The sequence below is a fragment of the Eleutherodactylus coqui genome, chromosome 4, assembly GCF_035609145.1.
Source record: "Eleutherodactylus coqui strain aEleCoq1 chromosome 4, aEleCoq1.hap1, whole genome shotgun sequence".
In the NCBI taxonomy this organism is placed as follows: domain Eukaryota; kingdom Metazoa; phylum Chordata; class Amphibia; order Anura; family Eleutherodactylidae; genus Eleutherodactylus; species Eleutherodactylus coqui.
In genome coordinates, this window is record NC_089840.1 from 241,392,644 (window position 1) to 241,418,159 (window position 25,516).

At 41.9% G+C, this 25,516-nt stretch overlaps 1 protein-coding gene across 2 annotated transcripts in view; it reads left to right on the forward strand.

The window, feature by feature from the left end:
- Window positions 1–25,516, forward strand: part of LOC136626156 (alpha-2-macroglobulin-like) — a 459,985-nt gene that overhangs the window by 58,893 nt on the left and 375,576 nt on the right. For both annotated transcript variants that reach the window (XM_066600963.1, XM_066600962.1), the window contains 9 exons: window positions 9,303–9,417; window positions 11,099–11,205; window positions 11,625–11,807; window positions 12,140–12,361; window positions 12,813–12,885; window positions 16,061–16,206; window positions 16,688–16,840; window positions 22,543–22,689; window positions 25,032–25,140. In XM_066600963.1, coding sequence (XP_066457060.1) covers window positions 9,303–9,417; window positions 11,099–11,205; window positions 11,625–11,807; window positions 12,140–12,361; window positions 12,813–12,885; window positions 16,061–16,206; window positions 16,688–16,840; window positions 22,543–22,689; window positions 25,032–25,140 — 1,255 coding nt within the window. The remainder of the gene's footprint in view (window positions 1–9,302; window positions 9,418–11,098; window positions 11,206–11,624; window positions 11,808–12,139; window positions 12,362–12,812; window positions 12,886–16,060; window positions 16,207–16,687; window positions 16,841–22,542; window positions 22,690–25,031; window positions 25,141–25,516) is intronic.

Genomic DNA, 25,516 nt, shown 5'->3' on the forward strand with positions numbered 1-25,516 from the left:
AAATAGAAAAAAGCTAATGAGTCCCAACTTGATTATTCAATTCCAAGCACAAAAGAATTAGCATTCAAATTTTACGTACGTAATCTAATTCTCTCCCCCCTGAAATTTGGCATGAGCATTGATTATTATGTCATAAATAGGAAAAGTTAATTGGTCCCAACTCGATTATTCAATTCTAAGCGCAAAAGAATTAGCGTCCAAATTTTACGTACGGAATTTAATTCTCTCACTTGAAATTTGGCACGAGCATTGGTTATTATGTCATAAATAGGAAAAGTTAATGGGTCCCAACTCGATTATTCAATTCTAAGCGTAAAAGAATTAGCATCCAAATTTTACGTACGTAATCTAATTCTCTCACTTCCCGATGTCATAGAAACTTGAAATTTGGCATGAGCATTGATTATGTCATAAATAGGAAAAGCTAATAGGTCCCAACTGGATTATTCAATTCTAGCGCACAATAATTAGCGTGCAAATTTTACGTACGGAATCTAATTCTCTCATTTCCCGATGTCGTAGAAGAATAAAATTTGACATGAGCATTGATTATTATGTCATAAATAGGAAAAGTTTATGGGTCCCAACTTGATTATTCAATTCTAGAGAGAAATAGCAGAGAGGTCTCAGCAGCACAGCATAAGCAGCATGGCTTATAAAGGTAGGGAGATATAGCAGATAGCAAACAAATAGTGTCAAGCTGGTGGGTGAACGCTCACCATGGGATCCGGACTTGTAGATCCTAGAAGAATCCTGGAGAAATGTCTAGGAGAGCAGTATCCATTGGAGCATATCACAGAAAAATTCCGGAGTCTTCAAGGGATAAAAATCCAATATTCATCTTTGTTGTTAAGAAAGCTCCATTAACAAAACAAGAGCCTGCAACGTTTCGTCCTGTGCAAAGGACTTTGTCCAGGATGAAAGATAAATATTGGATTTTTATCCCTTGAAGACTCCGGAATTTTTCTGTGATATGCTCCAATGGATGCTGCTCTCCTAGACATTTCTCCAGGATTATTCAATTCTAAGCGTGAAATAATTAGCGTCCAAATTTTAAGTACGGAATCTAAATCTCTCACTTCCCGATGTCATAGAAACATGAAATTTGTCAAGAACATTGATTATGTCATAAATAGATAAAAGCTAATGGGTCCCAACTCGATTATTCAATTTTGAGTGCAAAAAAATTAGCGTCCAAATTTTACGTACGTAATTAGAGATGAGCAAACCTACTCGGCCACGCCCCTTTTTCGCCCGAGCGCCGCGATTTTCGAGCACTTCCGCACTCGGGCAAAAAGATTCGGGAGGAGCTGTGGGTGAGTGGGGGGTTGCAGCGGGGAGTGGGGGGGAGAGGGAGAGAGAGGGGGCTCCCCCCTGTTCCCCGCTGCTACCCCCGCTCCACCACGCCTCCCCCCCGGCGCCCCCTGAATCTTTTCACCCGAGTACGGAAGTACTCGAAAATTGTGGTGCTTGATCGAGTAATTACTCGAAACGAGTAGGTTTGCTCATCTCTATACGTAATCTAATTCTCTCACTTCCCGATGTCATAGAAATTTGAAATTTGGCATGAGCATTGATTATGTCATAAATAGGAAAAGTTATTGGGCCCCAACTTGATTATTCAGTTCTAAGTGCAAAAGAATTAGCATCCAAATTTTATGTGCGTAATCTAATTCTCTCACTTCCCTATGTCATAGAAATTTTAAATTTGGCACGGGCATTGATTATGTCATTAATAGGAAAAGTTAATGGGTCCCAACTCGATTATTTAATTCTAAGCGCAAAAGAATTAGCGTCCAAATTTTACGTACGGAATCTAATTCTCTCACTTCCCGATGTCATAGAATCTTGGAATTTGGCACGGGCCTTGATTATGTCATAAATAGGTAAAACTAATGGGTTCCAACTTGATTATTCCATTCTAAGCGCAAAAGAATTAGCGTCCAAATTTTACATAGGGAATCTAATTCTCCTCCTTCCTGATATCATTTTATATAAAGGAAATGTTGCATGGTTACCTCCACGTGGTGTTTCCTGGGTAAGGCAAAGAACCATGCAAAATGGTGAACATATGTTTTTCCTCAGTATCTCTAAAGTAACGACGACTTCATAAGAGTTTCCATGTGAACACCAGATAAACACCAGTACCAAATTAACTCGGGGAAAGCCGGGTATATCAGCTAGTCAATTATATTGAAATGTATTTACTATGATTTTTTTTTCTTCACTACCTTCACTAAGGATGTGTGTGTTGCATGGATGCCGGGGTTGAAATAACACTCGGGCTCTAATGCCTCATTGACGCAAAAAGTCCTTCTGCCCTATATGAAGAGACAAATATTGTTGCAATCAAAATTATTCAACCTGCATTGCAAATTAGGTTTATTTACTAAATTTTCAAACTTTCAGCTGTTTTAAAAAAAAATTGCTTTGCAGAACTAATATAACAAGTACCGTATATACCGGCGTATAAGACGACTTTTGAACCCCGAAAAATCTGCTCTGCAGTCGGGGTTCGTCTTATGCGCCGGTAATACAAAAAAAAAAAGTGTAAAAAAAAAAAATCATTACTCACCTCCCCCGGCGTTCTGTCGTGCTCCGGCAGGATGTCGCTCGCTCCTCGTCCCCGGCGCAGCATTGCTTTCTGAATGCGGGGCTTGAAATCCCCGCTTCCAGAAAGCTAATACACACGCCGTCAGCCGGTACAGCTATTCAATGACAGCATTGAATGGCTGTGATTGGCTAAAACACACGTGGCTTCAGCCAATCACACTATTCAATGACATAATTGAATGGCTGTGATTGGCTGAAGGCGCACGTGTGTTAGCAATCACACCCATTCAATGATGTCATTGAATAGTGTGATTGGCTGAACCCACGTGTGTTTTAGCCAATCACAGCCATTCAATGATGTCATTGAATGGCTGTAACTGGCTGACGGCGTGTGTATTAGCTTTCTGGAGGCGGGGATTTCAAGCCCCGCATTCAGAAAGCAATGCTGCGCCGGCGAGCGACTTCCTGCCGGAGCGCGACAGAACGCCGGGGGAGGTGAGTAATGATTTTTTTTTTCTCCATTGTAATACCGGCGTATAAGGTGAAAGTTGGGGGGTCGTCTTATACGCCCCGTCGCCTTATACGCCGGTATATACGGTAGTTTTTCCAAATTGAACACAAAATGCCTATTTTGATAACTGCAGCCTCAAATAAAATTATTCAAATAAGCCTCATTTACAAAGAGGATTGAATAATTTTGATTGCAACAACAGTACTGTATATTATAAAATACATAGTGAAAAGGGTTATCTGGAATTTAAATATTGTTGACCTTTCACTACCCTAGTAGCAAAAACACATCGTAGCAGTTATCAAGTTGTTCTCCCAGGACCTGTACTTGTATGGGTTTCCAGGAGCACACAGCTGCAGGTCTGATTGATTTGACTGGTTTATGGTGTGGTGTCTGTATATATAAATACCAGCCCTTATTGCTAGAGGGTGTTGGTCATTATCCTTTCTTCCCTCTCAGAATGCTAGTATCTGGAATCATACATGCTGTCTTGTTGTTTGATTTGTTCTATCACACACTCCCTGAAGATGGTCTAGATGGCTGATTCCCCTGTTCCCTTACCCGTGTCAGGTGTGGTTCCAGGCATTGAATGTCCTTTATACTGTCAGATGAATGATGTCTGACACATTAGCACCTTCTCCTTCAGATGGTGATGTCTGACACTCTGCCCCTTACGTGTATGCATATTTAAACTTTGGCCTGTTTCTATGTATGTATGCATGCATGTGCTTCTAGATGGGGTCCCCCTGTGTCTGTATGTGTTCAGACACCTGGTGGGAACAGTGACTTGTTCAGTGTAATTAAGTGTGCAGACACCTGGAGTGTACAGTGAAATTGCAATGTGCGACAAGCGGGAAGAGGCCTGCACTCTGAGCAGTTTCTAAGGGGTGGCTAAGGAGCCGTGTCATGGTGATTATGAGTGCAGCGCACTCTATATAATCTTGCACACAGATGAAGGTATACAACAGGATATGGACGACTAATGAAATTACATGAAAGTGACACCAGTGCCTGACTTGAAAGATCTTGGTAGAAAAATAAGATTGACACACGTATTTGAATAAACTGTAGATACACCATTTACTGTTGAATGTGGCAGTCTGCAAGAATATTAAACAGTAGAACTTACATATACACAGTTTAAAGGCCCATTTACACTGAGATAATCTTTCAAACTTTTTGCATAAAGTGTTAATGGCCATTAACACTTTATCATCTTCATTTGCATGTTAAAAAGGGCCTCCAGGAACTGTTTGCAGAGCCCAGCTTGTGATTACTCACACACCCAGCTGTGCCCACAGCTTCATTGTTCTCACTGAGGCTGCCAGAAGATTACAATGTTATCTGCTGGCTCCCCGCAGAGCTAACAGCCTGCAGTCGCCTGAGAGAAAAATGTGTTTCCTTTATCTTAAATAGCTGAACTATGGATTTTAACTTCCCCTTAAAATCATCAATCAAATGAAAAGTGCACAATGCCCACGTTTACATGTAACGATTATCGATAATTTTTGGTTGTTTGAATGAATTTTGAGCAATAATCGTTACATATAAATGGGCCTTAACACTTGATACACAAGAATCTGGGGTAGGCAGCACCTGAGATGGGGAAAGCCATAGAGAGACTGACAAGGAGTCAAAACCCCTATCAACCCAACTAACAGTGAATTACCAACCTGAAACATGAGCTAAAATTCTCCAGTATTCACTGTGTGGAATTGTTTGAAAGATGTCTCATCTTTGCAGCTTGCAATGCTGTGACTGGGTTGGCTATTTGGCGAAGGCATGGATGGAAGGCATTGCTTGAAAGGATTTCAGGTCTTGAAGACAAGTCCAGGATTATTTCAGCATAGTGGGTGATTGATCAGCTGCACACAGGGTTTCTTAAAGTTGTATGCATGCTTCTCTAGTTACAGGACGGGGGATAGGAAGCCAGTAACACAGCTTCACCTGGCTGCTAACATTCTCCTCTCCTGCTTCTCCCTCTCTGTCATGCTCTCTCCGCACACTGACCCTTTCTCCCCCTATCAACACTTTTAGAGTTATCTACTGTGACACAGATCTCGGGAGAGGGGAAAAACTCTACTTTATACCACTCAGGGCTTTTGTTTCAGTTTGGCTGTGGTTAGCTTTGCCCCTAATTAGGGAACTCCTTTCTTCTCCTGGGTCAAGTGATCTGCTGGTCCTTAAGCTATATATGGAGATTCTCCCAGGTCTTTCAACAATTGTTTGACAGTGAAATGACTAAGTTAAATGATCTATTTGGTTCCTTTTTCCTGACCTATTTTCTTATTAAACGAAATACAGCATCACTACTCTTTGCTAAATGAGCTGGAGTTAGGACAGTTGCTCTTGACTTGCAGCTAAGTACTTTTATAATGTACTGCCGCACTCCAGGTCACTATATATTGTTCTGCGTCTGTATGCATTAATTCATCTGTGTAGTGATCCTTGTGTCTGCATGTGTGCAGACTTCTGGGTGTATTATGTCCTATGTTAGAATTCCCCTTCATCTGTAGGTGTGCAGACACCTTTTGTGTTTTATGTCCTCTTCTGGTGTTCTGGCCTATTACCCTCTAAGGCAAAACAAGTGTTCCCAAGGTTCTTGTGTGGAGCCGTCCTTTACTGGGACGATCACCTTGCTTATAGGAAGGGTTCCCTTTTTGTGGTTTAGTTATCTTGCTAGAGTAGGGACTTAAAAGATAACAATGAACCTTGATATAGGCTTGTGAGTACATGTACTTTGGCCCAAATACTAACTAATAACTCATACTTATTTATATTCCTATCTGCCTTTGTGTATTAGCCTATATTAAGTATTTAGCCATATGATGTGTGTTGAGGTGATCGCTTGCTGTCATTGTCTGTGTTATTGTTGGTTACATGTTCGGTTTATGTCGTACAGTGTCCGTGAGGGTATAGCCTTCCCTTCACCTTTCCCTTCAGCCTTACTTAGGTTGCATTCGTGTAGGTCACTTGTGTGAATGTAACAGCCCTCATATACCATCGCATATTTACTAACTGCATAAAAGTGCAAGGCTCTTAGCTCAAATTATGATCAAAGCACATCTTCCATGTCCAGGCAACCCGCATGCTGATGGGCCATACTCTGAAACAGACTAACCTCTCTTAGGACTTACGTCTCAAATGCATTTAGTTCACTTGTAGGAAGAGATGACAGAGCTTGTATTATTATTATTTTTTTTTTTGCGTTTCTACTTTTGGAGAAGTGACCGCCTACATGTTTATCCTGCACCCTATTTTTCATCTGTCCCAGGTGTTTTGATTAAACTATATGGTTTGGATTCTACTTTCCATGAATGTCATTTTTACAAACATAACACACTCAGGGGCAGCAAAAACTCTTTAAAAAAGTCCCCGGTGTTATTATTAGTGTGCAGTATACAGGGTGTAAGAAGCAAATTAGGCATGAGGGGATCCACTATTACTCGATCGCCCAAGGGCACACTAAAGGCTGGAGATAGATTAAGGGCACAACATAATAATGGTAGTAGTACATTTGGTAATACTGATGCTGGACTAATAATCCTACTACAGTAGCAATAATAAAACTATTTTGAGATTGCTGGTTTGATTTTCTCATATCGCTTATAAAATTCAGTCATAGATGATTTGCAATCTACCATTAACTTTGTCTACTGCAGAGGCATAACTTCAAGCTTCATAATACTGATGTCTTATGTGGCAAAGGAGCTTTTGGGTATAACTGCTACTTCTGCCCCCTATAGTTACAACCATAGCCTTCTCTATCTTCTTCCATGGTTCCAAGATATTAAAGGAGATGTCCCGAGGCAGCAAGTGGGGTTATACACTTCTGTATGGCCATAATAATGCACTTTGTAATATACATTGTGCATTAATTATGAGCCATACAGAAGTTATAAAAAGTTTTTTACTTACCTGCTCCGTTGCTAGCGTCCTCGTCTCCATGGTGCCGACTAATTTTTGGCCTCCGATGGCCAAATTAGCCGCGCTTGCGCAGTCCGGGTCTTCTGCTGTTCTCTATGGGGCTCCGTGTAGCTCCGTGTAGCTCCGCCCCGTCACGTGCCGATTCCAGCCAATCAGGAGGCTGGAATCGGCAGTGGACCGCACAGAAGAGCTGCGGTCCACGAAGATAGAGGATCCCGGCGGCCATCTTCAGCGGTAAGTATTGAAGTCACCGGACCGCCGGGATTCAGGTAAGCGCTGTGCGGGTGGTTTTTTTAACCCCTGCATCGGGGTTGTCTCGCGCCGAACGGGGGGGGGGGGTTTAAAAAAAAAAAACCCGTTTCGGCGCGGGACATCTCCTTTAAACTGTACAGATCATACAGAGCGTGGTTAGCAGGACTGGTGAGACGCTTCAGATGACATAGTGCTCAGCATTTGTGGCTAAAGGGGTTTGTCCAGGAATAAAGAAAGGTCTGCTGTTTTACCACAAGCAATGCCATGTCTGTCCATGGGATGTCTGGCTTTGTAGCTCATCCCCATTCAAGTTAGTGGAATTGAACTGCGATAGCAAAGACAGCCTATAGACAAACGTGGAGCTGTTTCTGGAAAAACAGCAGACCTTTTCTTCTATTAATGGACAAACTCCTTTAAGTACTCATACAGAACTTCATGACATCACAGTGTGTTAAAGATTCAATGAATGTTAATGCAATTAAGATGTTGTTATTCCTGAATACAAATGAGTACTTTTTTTATTAACAGTATATGCTGACATAGTGACTGTATATCCATCAGAAGCTGATAAACTACTTTGAAGCAAATATAGTGGAGGATTAATCTTTATTTTTGCCAAAAATATCAGCAATGTTAGAAAAAATTGCCAAAGCATTAATGAAACTTGGCTATGGCTGTAATTACTTTTATTTGGCTTGGGCATTTTTATGTTTTCAGCAAAATGAGTGCAAGTCAAATCCATTACCTCACATGCAAGATGCCTGCAGTTGAATGCATGGTGAAAAATTGCTGCTACTGATAATCAACAATATTCCAAAAACACTACACATGAATGTGTGCATACCTGTAACTGTATACAATATATAAATGCAAAGATTACTGCCACATATAGTGCCCCAAAAATAAAGTACAATACACAGTGTTCCCATAAATCAAAGTCACATATAGTGGCCCCCAAAAATCCCAGTGCAAAACATGTAACTGCCCCCCCCCCCCCCACCCAAAAAAAAAGCTGTGCACATATATACTGGTCCCTAAAAAATTCCAATGCCATTGTGCTGTCCCAGGTTTCGCTTTAAGAATAAATATACAAGGAAAAGACATAATATAGCGACACACCATGGTGACAAAATGAATATTCCAATCGTTATTTATACAAAATCTATAAAACAAACATGTACCCAAACAAATTGTTTTTAGATATTTTTGTTGGGTATATGTTCCATGTATTTTGTCCAAATAAGGATTGCAGTTTTTATTTTGTCACGATGTTGTAATTTGGTGTGCCACTACATTATGCAGGCAGGCTTACCCTTGTATATTTATAATTTAGCTATTTTTTTATGTAGTGTTTTGTGCATCCTCCCTTTGTTCATGTTATTTATTGTTACATTTCAATTGTGCCCGCTATGTCAGTGTAGTTTTCTAGGCATTGCTGACAGCCCATTGTCGCCCCTGCAATACAGTTGCTTAGCTCTTGCTACTATATTTATGTTATGAGCTTGATTCTGGTATTATATCTAAGGTTGGTTTGTGCTGTATTTAAGTAATGAGTTTCTGGTGCTGTATTAATGTTATGAGCTTGATTCTGGTCTTGTAATTATGTACTGAGCTCAGTTCTAGTGCTGCATATATGTTATGACCTTAGATCTGGTTCTGTAACTCTATTCGGTTCTGGTAGAGTATTTATTCACTGAGCTGTTCTGGTGTGGGTATGCTACTACTTTGCTGTTTTCAGCACAAGCAGAATGCAGGCAGAATGCCTATCAGTGTAAGGTAAAATATTTTCCTATGGTGGGGACACCAAAAAAAATTCTGTCATCTAACCTAAGACTAGCAATGGATGTCATTGCACAGCTTGCATCATAGAGAGTGCATAAATGGATAGTATAGTCAGTATCAGCCAGCACCTGCTATGTTCAATAGTATCTAAAGGTGGAGGCACAATTGAAGCTAGGGGTCAGAAAATTAGAAACAACCAACTTAATCCCCACTCCTAGGTGAAAATGTTCCTTAAACATTAAGTTATCCATTACTTCTTTGAAATTATTTTTTGTAGACTGACAGCAAAGGATGCCTGTCTAAAGATATCAACCTTCAGTCATTCAATCTCTCAAAATCAGAATTCGACCGTTTTCTAAAGATTAAATCATCACTGACAGAAGATCTAACAGGTAAGAAACCTAATGGAATCTGATTCACCTGCTTTCTCTCGCTATTCCTAGGAATCTCATTCTACATTTTTGCAACTGTTACTCGAACACATGCACTCATTGTCAGAAACATATCAAGAAACTAGAAGTAGTTGTTGAAGTCAAATGATATTTTATAAGTGTGATTATATCGTTGATGTAAGTAAATGATTACAATATCAGAGCAAAATGATAATTTTTTTGAGGAAAACTGAAAACTTGAAGGGAGGCTCTAGTACCCTGTTGGGCCGCCTCTAGCTTTGTGCAAGACATGATACGAATGGGCATGGAGGCTCTAGTACCCTGTTGTACCGGCTCTGGCTTTCTGCAAGACGTGATATGGACGGGCATGGAGGCATACAAATTTTGTATATTATCCTCCGGCATATCAGTCCTTATTTGCTGTAACTGAGTCTCTAGAACGTGCAAACTCGTAGGCTCTTGAAATTGGCATCCCAAATGGTCCCATACATGTTCTTTGGACAATAAATATGGTGAGAGGGCAGGCCATGGAAGTGCGGTAATGTTGTGGAGGCATTTTTGTGACACTTTTGCTGTCTGCGGCCAAGCATTATCCTGCTGGAAAATTCCTTTGAAGTCCTGCCATTAGAGTCAACACATGGGTCTGCAGGATGGCCTAAACATATCGTTAAGCTGTTAGTGTTTCTCGTACCACTACTAGGGTCACCAACTGTCGTATGCAATGGCCTCCGAGACCATCACACCTGCAGTGGGGCAGTGTGGCTCTCCACTGCAAAGACAGGATTGAAATGCTCACCACTAAGTCTCCAGACATTAACCTGGCCATCTCCATGTCATAGTTATAACTTTAAGGGGCAAGGGACTCACACCGACACTCACAGGAAGAGGAGCAGCGCCATCTTTAAGCAGCAAGACTAGGAAGAAAGATAATGTGTTTTGCGCGTCTTCTCTGGGGTGTGCATAAATTCTACTTTGCAGTGGGACTGGTGATATAAAGACAGCAACTCAGGTGCACCAAATGTCGGTTATCCATAACCAGGCTACAGAAATTGGGAAAACTCAGTCTCATACAAAGTCAGGGGCTGCAGCTTCCTCCTGAACATGCGTTGCACTGGGGAGTTCCTCACACAAGAGCTTAGCAGCTGCACAAAAAGCACTAGAGATGTTTTCCCACCAGCCAAGACAAGTTGGAGCAATACTCTTGAGAGACTTTGATAGAAGAACATTCCCATTTTACTATTTTTCCTCACCCCCAATTGTGCCTGTTAAAATTTGTAACTGTTCCAGTTATATACAAGCTGCACCCCGGATATTTACTGGAGACTGTTATTTTACAAGCTATGAAAAAAAGTTATTCATGAGTTAACAAGCAATATGCTGCCTGCTGGCTGTTTGTCACTCACAGAGCAGGTGTTGGAACAAGGTCATGTCCGGGGCACCTAAATTCCTAGGAAAGGCTACAAGGGTCCACGGAAACCCAAGAACCGTCCCGAATCTCCATGTGCCCTTCTGGGCAGCCCGCCTCCCAGAGGCAATGTCCCAAACAGTGTCTGGCTCTCCATTACAGTAGCATGCAACAGTTGCACATAGTTAATGTCTTCTCTTTATTTGGGAAATATGGAAATATACAATATGTTAGAATCCGACTTCAAATTCTTGGACAGTCTGTTTATTCTTTCAGATCATACTGAAATGGCATCAGCTGAAGTCAACATTAACATGCATAAAAGAATCCAGTTTCTTGAGCAGACAAAATTCTTTCATCAAGGACACCCCTATCGTAACAAGGTAAGAAGAAAAGGTAGGAAATTGCATTAGTTCTGCTCTTGAACCAGTTGTTTCAGGTGACCTAGGGGTCGTCGACTTGTAGGTTTTTAGGCTGAACCTAAATATGTGCAGGCATGGGAATTGAGGGAGGGCATGACAAAAAAACTCTACAGAAATGGAGGGACACATAAGAAGTTTTAGTTTCAGTGTGATAAGAGTGATGAACAGCAGAAGATCATTGAGGGAGAATAGATTGCATGTAGGATATATGTAGGTTTCTCACAAGGTGTGTGGCATGTTCCATATTTTAACTATGCACATGAAGTCTACCAATTGCAGAAAGTAAATGTAAATCTTTGAGAATGAGTGTAGGCAATGAGCTTATAAATCAACACTATCTATACAAAAGTTCAAATTCTGTTTCCTTTTCTCATTCTCAGGTGAAAGTAACTGATGAAAAAAACCAACCTGTACCAAATACGGCCGTATATTTATATGTATTTGTGGAAAATTTATATGAATTCCCTTCAAAAAAGCCAAATACAATTGCGATGACGGATGTGAATGGAATTGCTCATTTAAATCTCAACACCTCAATGTGGGACTCACCCGTGACTTTAACGGTAAAGTGGATAATTCATTGGAAAGGGACCTTCTATGTTCATGTCTAGTATGCATTCTATCCCTGTGTTTAGATCCATAGAATACACCCATTCACTTATTATGGAAGTAAAAGTATAGGTTACTCAAGGCTTTTTTGTTTCGAGGAACACATTGTCATATTTTGCTACTTAATATGGCTAGAATACCAATTAGGTAACACTTTAGCACAGGAAATACACATCCATTGTCACCTCTGTATTAACTCTTACAGTTTTCGTGGGAGGGAAAGGGCAGGATACTGGAGTCTTGGGATTTCTTTGGGTGACTTATTTTTTTATATTGCTTTCCTCAGGCAACATTGATGTCATTGGAAAATAATGATGATGATTCCAATAGATATTTATTAGACAGTATCCATACTGCACCCCTTTATTCTCCGAGTGAAAGCCTACTCAGCATAGATAGACCATCTGATGATGTAGAATGTGACTCTGATGAGACAGTGACGGTGGCATATGACATCCATAGGAAGGCTCTTGATTCTGATACTGATCATCTCCATTTTGTCTACTTGGTAAGTAATTATTTTTATAAGCATGGAGTCAATTTTTGGCAAATAGAGTTTGTTTTGTTATTGTTTTTGTTTTAATATGATGAAAAGACAAGCGACATGATATACAAAACACTTTAATACTAGATACTCATATAATTGTCCAATCCCCTATTCAGAACCTAGCATTGGAAATTGATTTTGATATTATAATAATCATATTCCCAAGGCTGATCTAAGGGAAAGGGGAGTGCTTCCTGCGAGGATGCACTCTGCATATCAGATGAATCAGTTGATGGGGGCATTACAAATTTTGATAGAACTCATTCTAAAGTTCTTCTCATCTAATGCTAACGGAACTCACACTAGCAGGTTATTGCATTAATAAGTTGTGGTTCAGCATGACTCGGTAGCGTAGCACGGCATATCATATCCAGTTCTCTATTATATAAGCTGCTCTCTGTTGTCTTTCCAGCTAAAGTCTATAAATGGAATCGTATTGTACAAGGAACATAAAATAGACATTAAAGACCAATCAAATAACCCAAGTAAGTAAAAGCTAAATTTATTGCAAATGTTTGGCAATAAACCTTTCATAGACACTTATACCCTGTTCAAATCCTATTTTTCCTTTATGTCTGACATACAGAATCGGCTGGGTAAGTCTAGTGATGTATGCACGGAAAGAAAGGTCCAATAAATGCCACTGTATACACAATCATAAAATAGGCTTTAGCATCCTCCCATTTTACAACTTACTCAATCACCTAGACCCAAAGGGATCAGTTATTCGGAGGAAGAGTCTTCTTTCTAAGCAAGATAATCTCTTTAATAGTTACTCTTCATGAACTTCAATCCTTGTTTCAGATTTACAAGCACGGTTTCCTCTAAGTTAAGTGCTCTGGTTACCAGGGGTCTCACCACTTGTAGAGCTTCACCTGCACCCCGCAAATGCAGCACCACAGGACTTGGCAGAGGTGCTGTCGCCATCTTGTAGAGCTTCACCTGTACCCTGCACCTGCAGCAGCACAGAACTTGGTGTTGTCATCTGGTGACACTGTTCCTGCTGGCGTGGCATCTGCTGGGCACTGTTCCCGCTGCCAGGTTTCAGTTGCCTCCGATCGAATGAAGGTAAAAGGCAGCCCCTGCGTTCGCTTCCCTGGTGGTTTTCTACTGACAAGTCCTCCTCAGATACAAGTGTTCACACGATGTCCTCTGCCTGTTCAGCTCCTCCTGGCCTGCACCTCTGATAAGTCCTAAGCTGAAGCGTGGGGGATTCCAGACATCTGCGCAGCTATTCCTCACCGTCCACTTCATCCTCACTGACCATCAGCGGCTGCAGAATGTCCTCCATCTTCACAGAGGATTTGAAGCTGTGACAGGAATTGTGAGAGGAGCTGACAGGAATAGAGAGCTATCACCTGGATGCTGCTTTCTTTCCAGATGATGATGGCCCACATCTCTGCACCTCCATATCTTACTGCTGCTCCTCTCAGCTTGTTCCTTTGGGCCAATCACCAGCCACTGTCAGGCCATCAGATTCTGCCTGACAACCACAGACATTTCCCGCCATTTTTCTTCAGCCAATCATTTGCTGCTGCCAACCAGTCCATCACTGGGCAGAACTCACTCTCTTCCATCTCATCTGACCCAGTAATGACCTTTGTAACAGATCTTGGTTAACCAGAAAACCTCCTCCATAGACGGTGACATATCATCCATCCATCATGTACATAAAGCTCCCAGATCCCATGAGGCTTTCCCTCCTAACTGTCCCTCAAGCCTTACAATGGGGTCTGTTCAGCACTGTTCAGTTTCATCCTGAGACGGAGCCGCTTGGTCGCAGAGATTCCCCTTTCCTGCTCCTAGAATAGAGCAGGACAGCAAGAACCCCAATGCAGTTGTGAAACAACCCTTGATTCTTCAGATAGACAAAAAAAATTATTTTTGCCTTCCCATATTCTTAATCATAACAGCCATAACTTTTATATATTTCGGCAATATAGCTGTGTAAAAATCCAGTTTTTAGTCTCCTTTTTTGTCATATAAATTATAAAGCTTTTAATTTCTATCCACTTGAATAACTCCAATTAACTATTAGAAAAACAATTGCACCTTTTTTATTTACAAAAATTTACTAATCACCATAAAAATTATGTTCACTGAATTGTATAAGTTGTTATGGTTACAGAAATGGCAAATATCTTTACTCGCTGATAGCAAGTATAGTGTATTGTAAGTGCTGTAAAATGTGTTTGTTAGGGTGGTTTGACATCTGTATTTGGGGTTCCACTTTCATGCTCCATTCAGGGAGCAGGAAAGGGGAATTCCTGCAGCCAAATGGCTCCATCTCAGGACAGAGCCGAACAGTGCCGAATGGACCCAATTGACTATAATGGGGTCCGGTTGGTTTCTGCTCAGCTGCCCGGCTTTTGGGCAGAAGAAAAAGCAGTGCATTTACCACTTTTTCTTCTGGTATTTTGAGCCAGATCTGTGGCAGAACGTCCTTACTAGAGATGAGCGAGCATACTCGTCCAAACTTGATGCTCGTTCGAGTATTAGGGTGCTCGAGATGCTCGTTACTCGAGACGAGCACCACGCGGTACTCGTCTCGATTAAACGAGCACTGACCATTGAATTCATGAATGGGTGTGAGTGAGAGCTGCCTCTGATTGGTCAGGCTGTGACCAATCAGAGGCAGCTCATTCAGCAGGCGGGGATCTTAAATCCCCGGCTGCTGAATACTACAGAGAGCAGTTCAGGAGAACTGCAGCCGGCCGCGGCTGAACTCCGTCTGCCGGGACAAGGTGAGTATATATATATTTTTTTTTTTTTACACATTTCTGGATGAATTGCAGGAAAGGGCTTATATATTTAAGCCCTTCCTGACAATTCATCCCGCGATCGCCGGCAGCCCATTGCTTTCAATGGAGCCGGCTGTATTGCCGGCTCCATTGAATTCAATGGGCTAACATCGTTCTTCTCTGCCACAGCTGTTACAGCTGTGGCAGAGGAGAACGATCTTTCTGCTGACAGTGCGGGGGGGGGGGGTGTCTCACTCTTGCCACTATTGTGGCTTAATAGTGAGACCTCGGAGCCCGAAATGCAGCCCTCCATGTTGCTCCTCGCCTGCCCTATCCATTTCTGTCTTTTTTACATGACTTTGGTGATTTGCTAAGATTTTCACAACTGAAAACCTTAGCGGAGCACCAGTCATATACAAAAATGCTCGAGTCGCCTATTGACTTCAATGGGGTTCATTACTCGAAACGAACTCTTGAGCATCACTGAAAGTTCGACTCGAGTAACGAGCACTCGAGCATTTTGGTGCTCGCTCATCTCTAGTCCTTACTTTTCAGTTTTGTTTCTATTGGCATATAGAGGTATATACTGTATTCTGTGTTCTTTATTAGAGTTCCTGCCTCACGCACAGCAGGTTCTGAATTTAGGACCTAGCAATGATGAGGTGAATAAAGGAACTAAATATATAGAAGTATCTCCCTTAACGTCTGATGTCACCAAATCTACGAGCAGTGAGCCTGGCATTTACCTGATCTTACTGGGTGCTGACAGCAGCCCAGACTTGTGGCCAAGTCTAACCCTGAATGTTACTATATAACTATTGAACTATATCCTTATATTTGTGGATATAAAGTATCATTTATATCCTGATATTTGCTGTAAGATTGTATCTGATAAGTATCATTTTCTTTTTGCTTTCAGCTATACATGGTTCGTTTCCTATACATATTCATATAGATGCAGATATGTTCCCTTTTGCTATTCTGCTAGTATTCTCAGTACTACCAAATGGAGAAACTATTGCAAATGCAGTACCATATGAAGTTCCATTATGTGCAAAGGAAAAGGTATGAAAAACAACGTAAAACACGTAACAACAAAGAAAAAAAATCAAGGATTTAAGAGAGATTCATATCTTTTCTTGGAGTGAGCAGAAATACAATCCCACTGCTCAAACATAACCAATAGGAAAAAGTAAACTCCAGCACTTCTGGTATAAAACATGTATTTATGTAAGCCAACTGCACGCTCACCAGCAGGGCCAAAGAGAATGGGACCGGCTGCTGTCATGTCTTGCAGACCGACTATTGCTTACATTTATAATGGAGACATGACGGCTATGCAGAATACATTAATGAATCCTGGTGTACTTTATTTGCTTTAAAAGGGTCCATCAGTGTTTCGGTATTTTCTATGGCAGAGACGCACTAAAAACTGCACAACCTTTGCCTTCAAAAATACCCAAAAAGATGACGGAAAGCCAGTTGGAGGCTCTTAATGCAAGTGTAAACAGAGCCTAATTCAAAGGTCTTGTCATCCACTATACAGGTCCAACTTAAGTTCTCCGAGGAACAGGTCCATCCTGGGGCAAGTGTAAATTTGGAAGTGTCAGCAAGCGCTGGATCCCTCTGCTCTATACGTTCTGTAGATAAAGGATATTTACTTCAAAACCCTCAGGACAGATCACTGCTATCAGATCTTGTAAGTTTTGCTCCACTGGTATACTATAATATACACATTCAATTGCTTATTTTGGCACAGTTTTAGAGATATATTAGCGATATATTGATAATTCTTTCCATGTTCTATATTATTTGTGTATTTGTAACAGGGTATACATGTTCTGCTGTGTGGAGGTTATTTGTCTGTGACAATTGTATCTGCAAATTTTGCATTTGACTTTGTGAATTTTGGATGGGGAAGACAAAGGATGCAGAGATTTTCTGTGCAACTCTAGACCATGATCTTGGAAGGGGGTGGAGTGCATTTAAGGGTTCCCATAGGAGTCTATGGAAACTCTTGCACATCACGCACCAAAGATAGGTCAGATGCTATCTTTACTCATTGCATGGACAGCATCTGAGGAGCAGGCCCCAGCCTCGGAGACGGCGGGGTAGAGTTTGAGCCATGTCATGGTGGCTCTACCACCTCCCACCCGGAGAGTAACCAGGGACACGTCCAAGGGGCCGTGGGCAGGCTATTAAAATTGGAACACCCATTGGTGGATTACCTCAGTCCTTTTTGTCACACCTGATGCCACCATTCTATCCTCTGTGGTGAATCCAGTTGTTAGCAATAAAGAGTCCACACACAGGGATTTAACTTTAAGAGCCAAACTGGGAATGGTCGGTGAAGTTTGTTTACTTGCAATGACTTGGTACAGTTCAATAATACACGCCAGCAGGAAAAAACAGGGCAAAACACAAAGTGGTGTGACAGGGAGGATTCAGGGTTAGACAGGAAAAAACACAGTCCAGTCCTCTCTGGGTCCTGATCTTGGCAACACTCTTCCTTTGCTCCAACTCTCTACCGGTAATCACTCACATTTGGAAAAGGGGTGCGCTGCATGTCGGTTCCTCATTCTCTCTCTCTCTCTCTCTCTCTCTCTCTTTCTCTTTCAGTTTTTAAGGGTAATGCTGACATCTCCTGGGTAGAGCAGGCCCAGGGTAGGCTTTGGCTTTCTTTCAGCCTCTTCCATCCCGAACCACACAGAGCTAGAGGTCTCTGTGTGACTTCCCTGCAGAAGCTCCAAGTACTCCAACATCAAAGAACAGAAGCCTGCTCATGCACCTTGCATCCACTTATATAAAACAAGGTCACATGACAAACAAAAGATACATTTCCAGACAGATCTCTCACATACCAGACAGTTAACTCTTACAGTGCTGCAGCAATGCAATACACATCAATCATACAACACAGAAGACACTGACAATAGCTAAGATATAGCTATTCATGAATGAATAGCTAAGGGCTATGTGTGATTGGCTGAGCGCTCAGCCAATAGCTAAGCAGTAGCTGCTATTGGCTGAGCCCTCAGCCAATCTGCACAGCCCTTTCATGGGGCGGGGATTTTTAAATCCCCGACTGCTGAAAGAGCTTCATAGCAGTGCTGGGGAGCCAGCAGGAGGACGTGGCTGAGCGCAGGAGAGGTGAGTAATACATTTTTTTATTTTTTCACCACTTATTGATGATTATCGGGAAAGGGCTTATATTTTAAGCCCTTCCCCGATAATCATTCTGCGGGGCTTGGCAGAAAGCAGTGCTTATAATGCGATCAGCAGTAGTGCTGATCCCATTGAAAGCAATGGAATAGAATGCCGGGGACTTCTGCCACAGCTGTGACAGCTGTCACAGCTGTGGCAGGAGTTTCTCTCATCCCTGCGGTCCCCGACATTCTCCATCTCTTTTCAATGGGGCTAGCGCTGCTGCCGCTGGGCCCATTGAAAAGATTGGCGATATGTCGGCGTGATGCCGATATCCCGGTGTCATGCCGATTTTTTTCTCACACTGCGATGCGAGACTTTAACTTTAGAATCGCATCGCAGTGGAGAAAATATTGCCAGTGGGTGGGAGCCCTAAGGGTGACTACCCACTTCAGTTTTTTTTTTCACTGCGAAATTCGCAGCATTTTGCGCGATCGCGATTTTAACATTACAAGTCCCATAGACCCCTGCAGAAAAAAAATGCTGCGAATTTCGCAGTGAAAAAAAACTGTAGTGGGTAGTCACCCTAAAGGAGCATTGTATGATTAGGAGATTGCTGCCCCTCTCTGCCCTCCTATTTCTGCTCTATGAGTTGATTAACACAAAGTTAGCAAAACCTAGTAAATAAGGTCAGGCTGTGAAGTACTGGTGCAATAACAGACTGTTATTTACATTATGTTTGCTTATCACTTCCCCAGATAAGGGTGAAAGGATTTTTGGTCTCTTGCAACGCGATGAAGGCACTTTACTTGTAGTCAGGCCCATATACTGCCTTGAACCTATTGTGCATGTTGCACCGATAAAATAAAGTTGAACTGTTGTTCCCAGCATAGAAGATGTCTAAATCCTATGGCAGTTATTCACAATAGACAAGAATGGCTGCACTGCCTCATATCTATTTTGAGAGATCCAGTCACAGCCCAAACCAGATTTATCTTGGCCTAAGTCATGACATGAATGTCTTATGACCCATTACTCACCAAAGCTGATCAGAGTACCATAAATCCGTGTTAGTCTGAAACTGGTATAGAAACTAGCACTGTACTAGCTCAACCTTTCCTTTGGCCTTGGGAAAACTCCAGCTTGATCCTTGGCACTATGTTATATATTCACACCAGAAAATTGATTATACTGTACATTGGTATATGTGTCCCACTATGTCAAATTACAGCCTCTCCTCTTCTATATTAGCCATTGAACTGTTTGTCATGAATCCCATTCAGACAAACCCTCTCCATATGTTCTCTTAGAGGATATGGACATCATAGAGAACTCCACTCAGATCCCCCTCTATTAGGGGTCACTGGAAGCAGCTGCTCCTTGTGTTGGCACTGAGTTGGCACATGAAGCTTCCACCAGTGAGAATAGTTGATCATGGGTTAGAGCAGTGGTTCCCAAACTTATTCAGCAATGGAGACATTTTTAATGCAAAAGTTTCTCGTGGAGCCCTAAAGCTGGACAGAGGGTGTGGTCAAGGAGGGGTTAGGGGTGAGGCTTTTCACGACATATGACTTGTACCTCCGTCGTTATAAAAAGGACAGTGCCATTAAAAAGAAAAAAAAAATGGGAGGAACGCTGAAACACTGGATGGGCAATTAATATACATTTTATTTAAAATTAACATCCGGCGGAATTAAATCCTACACAACATGTCAATATCCACACAGGTTTTATGCAGATTTTTTCCACAGCGTGTCAATGACATTTTTAAAATCTCATCTACTTTACTGCTACAACTACTGTAAATTCTGCAGCAAATCCGCCCTGTGTAGTAATAGTGACCCCCTATATTAATGGCCCCGATAGTAATAGTGACCCCTATATTGGTGGCCTCAGTAGTAATAGTGACCCCCACAGTGGCCCCAGTAGTAATAGTGATCCCCACAGTGACCTCAGTAGTAATAGTGACACCACAGTGGCCCTCAGTAGTAATAGTGACACCACAGTGGCCCCAGTAATAATATTAACCACCTCAGTGATATTAACCCCATGGTAATAATATTAACCCCATCAGTAATATTAATCCCACAGTAGTCTCAGTAGTAATAACCCCCCACCCCCCGACCAATATACTTACCTCCTCTTTGCTGTCAGCGCCGCTCCTTCTCTTCTCGGCACTGATCCCGGGTGCACACTGACATCAGAGTCTGCACCAGAATCAGCATCGCTGCATGATTACCGGTGGGGAGCTGTGGTGCCCTGGCTGGTAATCACTACAGTGGTGAGCAGCTATCAGCACGTTTGCCATAGGTTCGCCACCATAGAGAGCCTCTGTTGAAGCCCTTGACTGTCGCTCGTGGAGCCCCGAGGGCTCCGCGAGCACGGTTTGGGGCCACTGGGTTAGAGTATCCAGACACACAGCAATCAATTGTTTTTTCAAGGCTGCTGTATGTTAAGAGTGTAATGTTGCTGGTTAGGAGTCCAGCAGATAACTGTAATCCCATTTATCACAAAAATAAGACAAACAAAAAACTGAATTACGGTGTAAAAACATTTGGCAAAGTTCTGCAGCATAAGACATTATGGAATAAGAACTGTCACGTATCATGGAATAACTCACTATGGAGTCACAGAGCCAAATTTGCATTGTGGAATAGCAGAATAAAAATGTTGCAGCATGAATAGCAGAACCAAAGTTGTAGTGTGGAATAACAGAGCCGAAGGTGAAGCATAGTATCCATACAGAACACTAGGTGTAGGTTTCCAGGGCTGGGGACAGAGTACAAGATACAGGCCTAACTCCAGGACTCAGGAACATGATTCATGATACAGGATATAGGGATACAAGATTCAAACTTTGATTTAAGGGAATAAAATACATCGAGGTCAATAACCTACACAAGTAGACCAAGGCCTGCTGCTCACCACTGGAAATGCATTGCGGAATCCATGATCGTCACCCGTGCGGATGATCTGCAACATTCTGCATCCATTGGCAAGAAAAAACAATTTGCATGTCTGCTCACATGACAGAAATTGGGATTTCTGCTTGCAGAAAAAAAAATCGCAACTGGTTTATTTTTGCATGGATTCCGCACGGACAGCTTTCATTGAAGTCAATGGAAGCTGCCCAACATGCTGCCCTTCTGCAATTGACAGATAAATACCAGTATGCGCAGATGCCAATCGGACACAAGGTCACAATCCACTGCTGGCTCCTGCATGCAGAATCCGACACGTTCGTCTGCAGGCGGCCTAAAATCCAGGACTCAGGCTTCCGAGTTCCAGCAACAACTGGTCCAGGCTCTCTACACAAAGTCCCCAGTACATGAGTGCTAGAAGTAAAAAAATAACCAGGATAGTGAACTAACAAATAAACTAGGAAATAGACTAACAAAATAACCTGACACACAGGAACAGGAAACTGAGGGGTCCAGTGCTCACCATGATTGGCCACACAACAAATGATGTCATAAAATCATTTCTAGATGCAAGAAACACACAGCTGAACAAGGCCAGGAAAGGCAGCAGTTCACACGGCATGATGGTTAAAGGGGTTGTACCACAATTGACTTTTATCAGCTGTCCATAGGAGAGGAGATTGAATGGAGCAGGGGTCTCACTTGTGTGGTGCCATTCCATTTGTCTTCAATAGGACTGCTGGAAATAGTTGAGCTCTTTTTGTCAGCCCCATTGAAATGAATGGAATGGTATAGTGCATGTGCAATTGCTGCTCCATTCAATTTCCATGTCACTTCGGGCTGTGCAGTGAGCCCGCAGTGGTGTTCCTTATCCTGCAGCGCTATGTTCACTGTATTATAAGCTGATTTACCATATTTAGCTAAAGGAGTATTCTTAGGCTTTGCCAATTTCCATCAATGGATGATTGGTGAGGACATGCCACTTGGATCCCCTCCGATCAGCTGATTCCTGGTGCCTCTGTTGCTATGGTCAGCAAACGATGCAGAAAGCATTAGCCATATTGCTGCAACCAAGGTTGTTACTGCAGCGCAGCTCCAAATAAAGTCCATGGGATACCTCCACAGTACATACTGTGTATTCACATGTATAAAAGTAAACACATCATCTATAGCATGTTTCTCTTGTGCCTGGTGGATTATCCACTCTGATGTCTGCAATATACTGTACGGTATGTATATAGCATTATGTAATATAGGACTTGTATTAAGGATGTTTTTAACAAGTGTGAAATTATAGTATGACACAAACCAACTGCCATTGTGGTCTTGCTTGCAGAGTGAAGAAGTATCAAGCATGGCACATAGGCATATGCGTCGACATGACATAGTAACAGAAGAGCTTGAAAGAAAACAATGCCCGGAGAATGAGACAGCTGAAACTATGAGTTTTCAAATATATTTTGATGCATACAAACTTTTTATGGTAAGCTGAAATATATCTAATAAAATATCAGATTTGTTGTATTGTGAGAGGAATGATTCTAACCCCCATTATAGTCAATGGAGTAAAAATCACAGATTTGTCCTCCAGAAGATCTTTAATGCAGCCAATGTTTCCTAAATTGCATACATATACAGCCACACATCTGGGGAACACTGTGCTTTTCCCACAAATTGGTCAAAATGGTGTACACTGGTCTAGGGGTCAATCATAGCACAGGGGTGTCACTGAAAACAAAACAAGGTCCACATAGGGTCTCTTAAATCAAAAATCGTTCCAAGGAGGACAGCAGGTGTGCTGCTTGTTTTAAAAGCAATGTCATCAATTTTACAAGGACAAATTCTGCCAGGTGAAGAAAACACTTTGGGCCGCCTACTCCTCCTTCAAGGAAAAGCAATAGAATTGCAAAAAAATTACACCAAGGGAGGTGGCAACAGTTGTGATGCTTGTTTTAAAAGCAATGCCATGAAGTTTGCAAAGGATAAGTTCTACCAGGTGAACAGAACAGCCAAGCTCGGGCCTTCTCCAAAGAAAAGCTGTAGAACTACAGCAGTTTCTTGTGCTTTAGTAAATTTTTGTTTTGGGAGAAGGGGAAGGAGGAAACATGGTGAAAGCAGCAACAGCATGTTGAGGGTGCAGTGAGGTCTTTCATCTATGCTGTGAGTAAAAATTGCCAGCGTGCTAACTAACAAGTGAAATTTGCCATGGGACTGCAGACGTCAGGTGAAATCCACGCCTGGTTCATTTTTATAAGTGTCAGGCTATTCACATAGTCAGGTGGATGCATATGACAATTTCAGCACTCCAAACTGTGCTGAACACCCTCTTTGAGAGCACCCTGGCAGAGGGGCAGGCAAGCACCTCTGTAGCATGTTGTGAAAGCTCTAGTCACTTATCCAGCTTAGATAACCAGAAGTAAAAGGGGACAACGCCATGTCTGAGTACCTCCATGTGGGAGCTGACATACTCTTTGATCATCATGGGTAAGTGCTACCGGTGATTAGAAATCTTACCCTGTGCTTTTGCTGCAGGCTGCGACAGACTGAAAATACTATGCCACACCTCTGTTAGATTTCTCCTGTAACTGGTGATGGAGCTTCTACAGCGGCTGAGTGACAGAGCTGCAATCCTTTACGGATACATTCCTGCGCCATGCTGAAATACGCTGCTTAACAGTCTGTCCTGATAGTGCTGCATTTTGAGGTCTCTCTCTACTGCCGGAATGAGATTTGTCATTTTAGCCTTGTAGTGGGGATCAAGCAGGGTTGCCACCGTTGCATGGTGTGAGAGGTGCACGTGAGTGAGCTGTTAGGTTTCCCACTGAAAACAATGGAAAAAACTTGCCAATCCTCCAGCGTGACTTTCAGCCATGCTGGAGGATCGCTACTTCATGTGCAGTGAATGTCCTGTTGGGGGCCTTTATGTTTGGGAAACAGGGCAAAAACTGAAAGCTAGGATGAGCTCTCATCGCCATACAATTAAACAGAGAAAGACAGAATTACCTGTGGCCGAGCACTTTTCTAACCATGGATATGAAATAGGAGATATTAAAGTTATGATATTGAAGGGTGGTTTCAAGTCACAAAGGCATAGAACAATTTGGGAATATAAATTTATAGCAACTTTTGACATGCTCAATAGAGGGCTAAATTATTCACGAGGATTTATGAGTGAAAGGTAGGTATAAGAAATCTATAGCCCAGATAAGACTGCTGGCCCGAGGAAACCCACCCCCAACAGTAAATCAGTGACCATAAACTTTCACTCCCTTATCAGTCTAGTTAAAAATGTTTGTGTACCTGTTGCAGTATTCCTGGCCTGGCGACCCCCAACAGTATTCCAGTGACCATTAAACTTTCACTCCCTTATCATTGTCTAGTTAAAAATGTTTACATCTCTGTTGCAGTATTCCTTTTAAGTGCAGACTAATCACATCCATGTCTGTGCCTTGTTATAAGTATGTGTGTCATAAGTGTTTATAAATATGTATGCCTCTTCAGATCTATTCCATTTTAGCCTGAAGAAGAATCTGAGAGGTTCACAAGCTCGCTATAACATCATGTATTTTTGTTAGCCATTAAAAGGTAACATATATACAAGATTACGTGGTTTCTCTTGCTGGGAACAATCACATTTTACTTCCCTGAAGTGTTGTAAGACTTTTCTGACACAAAAACGCCTTGCATCCACGGGGAAATCCTGCTTGCCCGTGTGAAACTGGCCTTATTGTAAATGTGTCACATGCTACTTTATGTATGTGCATCTACACTTCTAGGTTGTATTGTTATCTTGTATTTTAACTGTTATTTTTGTCTTTTTTTTAGTTCAGCAACCTAAATGTTTTTACCAACACTCAGATGAGGAGACCAGTGAAGTGTGTTAAACATGAGTTTTCTGCCCGCAGTAGAACCACAGAGAAAAAACGTGATAAAGGTACTTTCACAACTAATCTGTACAGCCACAGAATATTTAGGATGAGAATATAAGGTGTAATTTCTGTGTGCACATATTAGGTTCTCTGTACACCACATTTTAGTGTACATTTAAGCAAGTGAGGTTACTTAAAATCCCATTTTCAAACATATTGTGTACAAATTAAATTACATTCGGTATTGAACTGGGCTACTGGGGCCCACCAGTAAAATTCATTCTATTGACCCACTGTTCAGCTACATGTAAATATTACCTGATCCATGTTCAAAAATTCCTAGCCATCATGTTCTCCATACACATCAATGGAAAGGTGGCTGCATTTGTGTGCGGCCATATCTACATAAAGTACAGTATATGGAGAATGTGACAAGTGGGA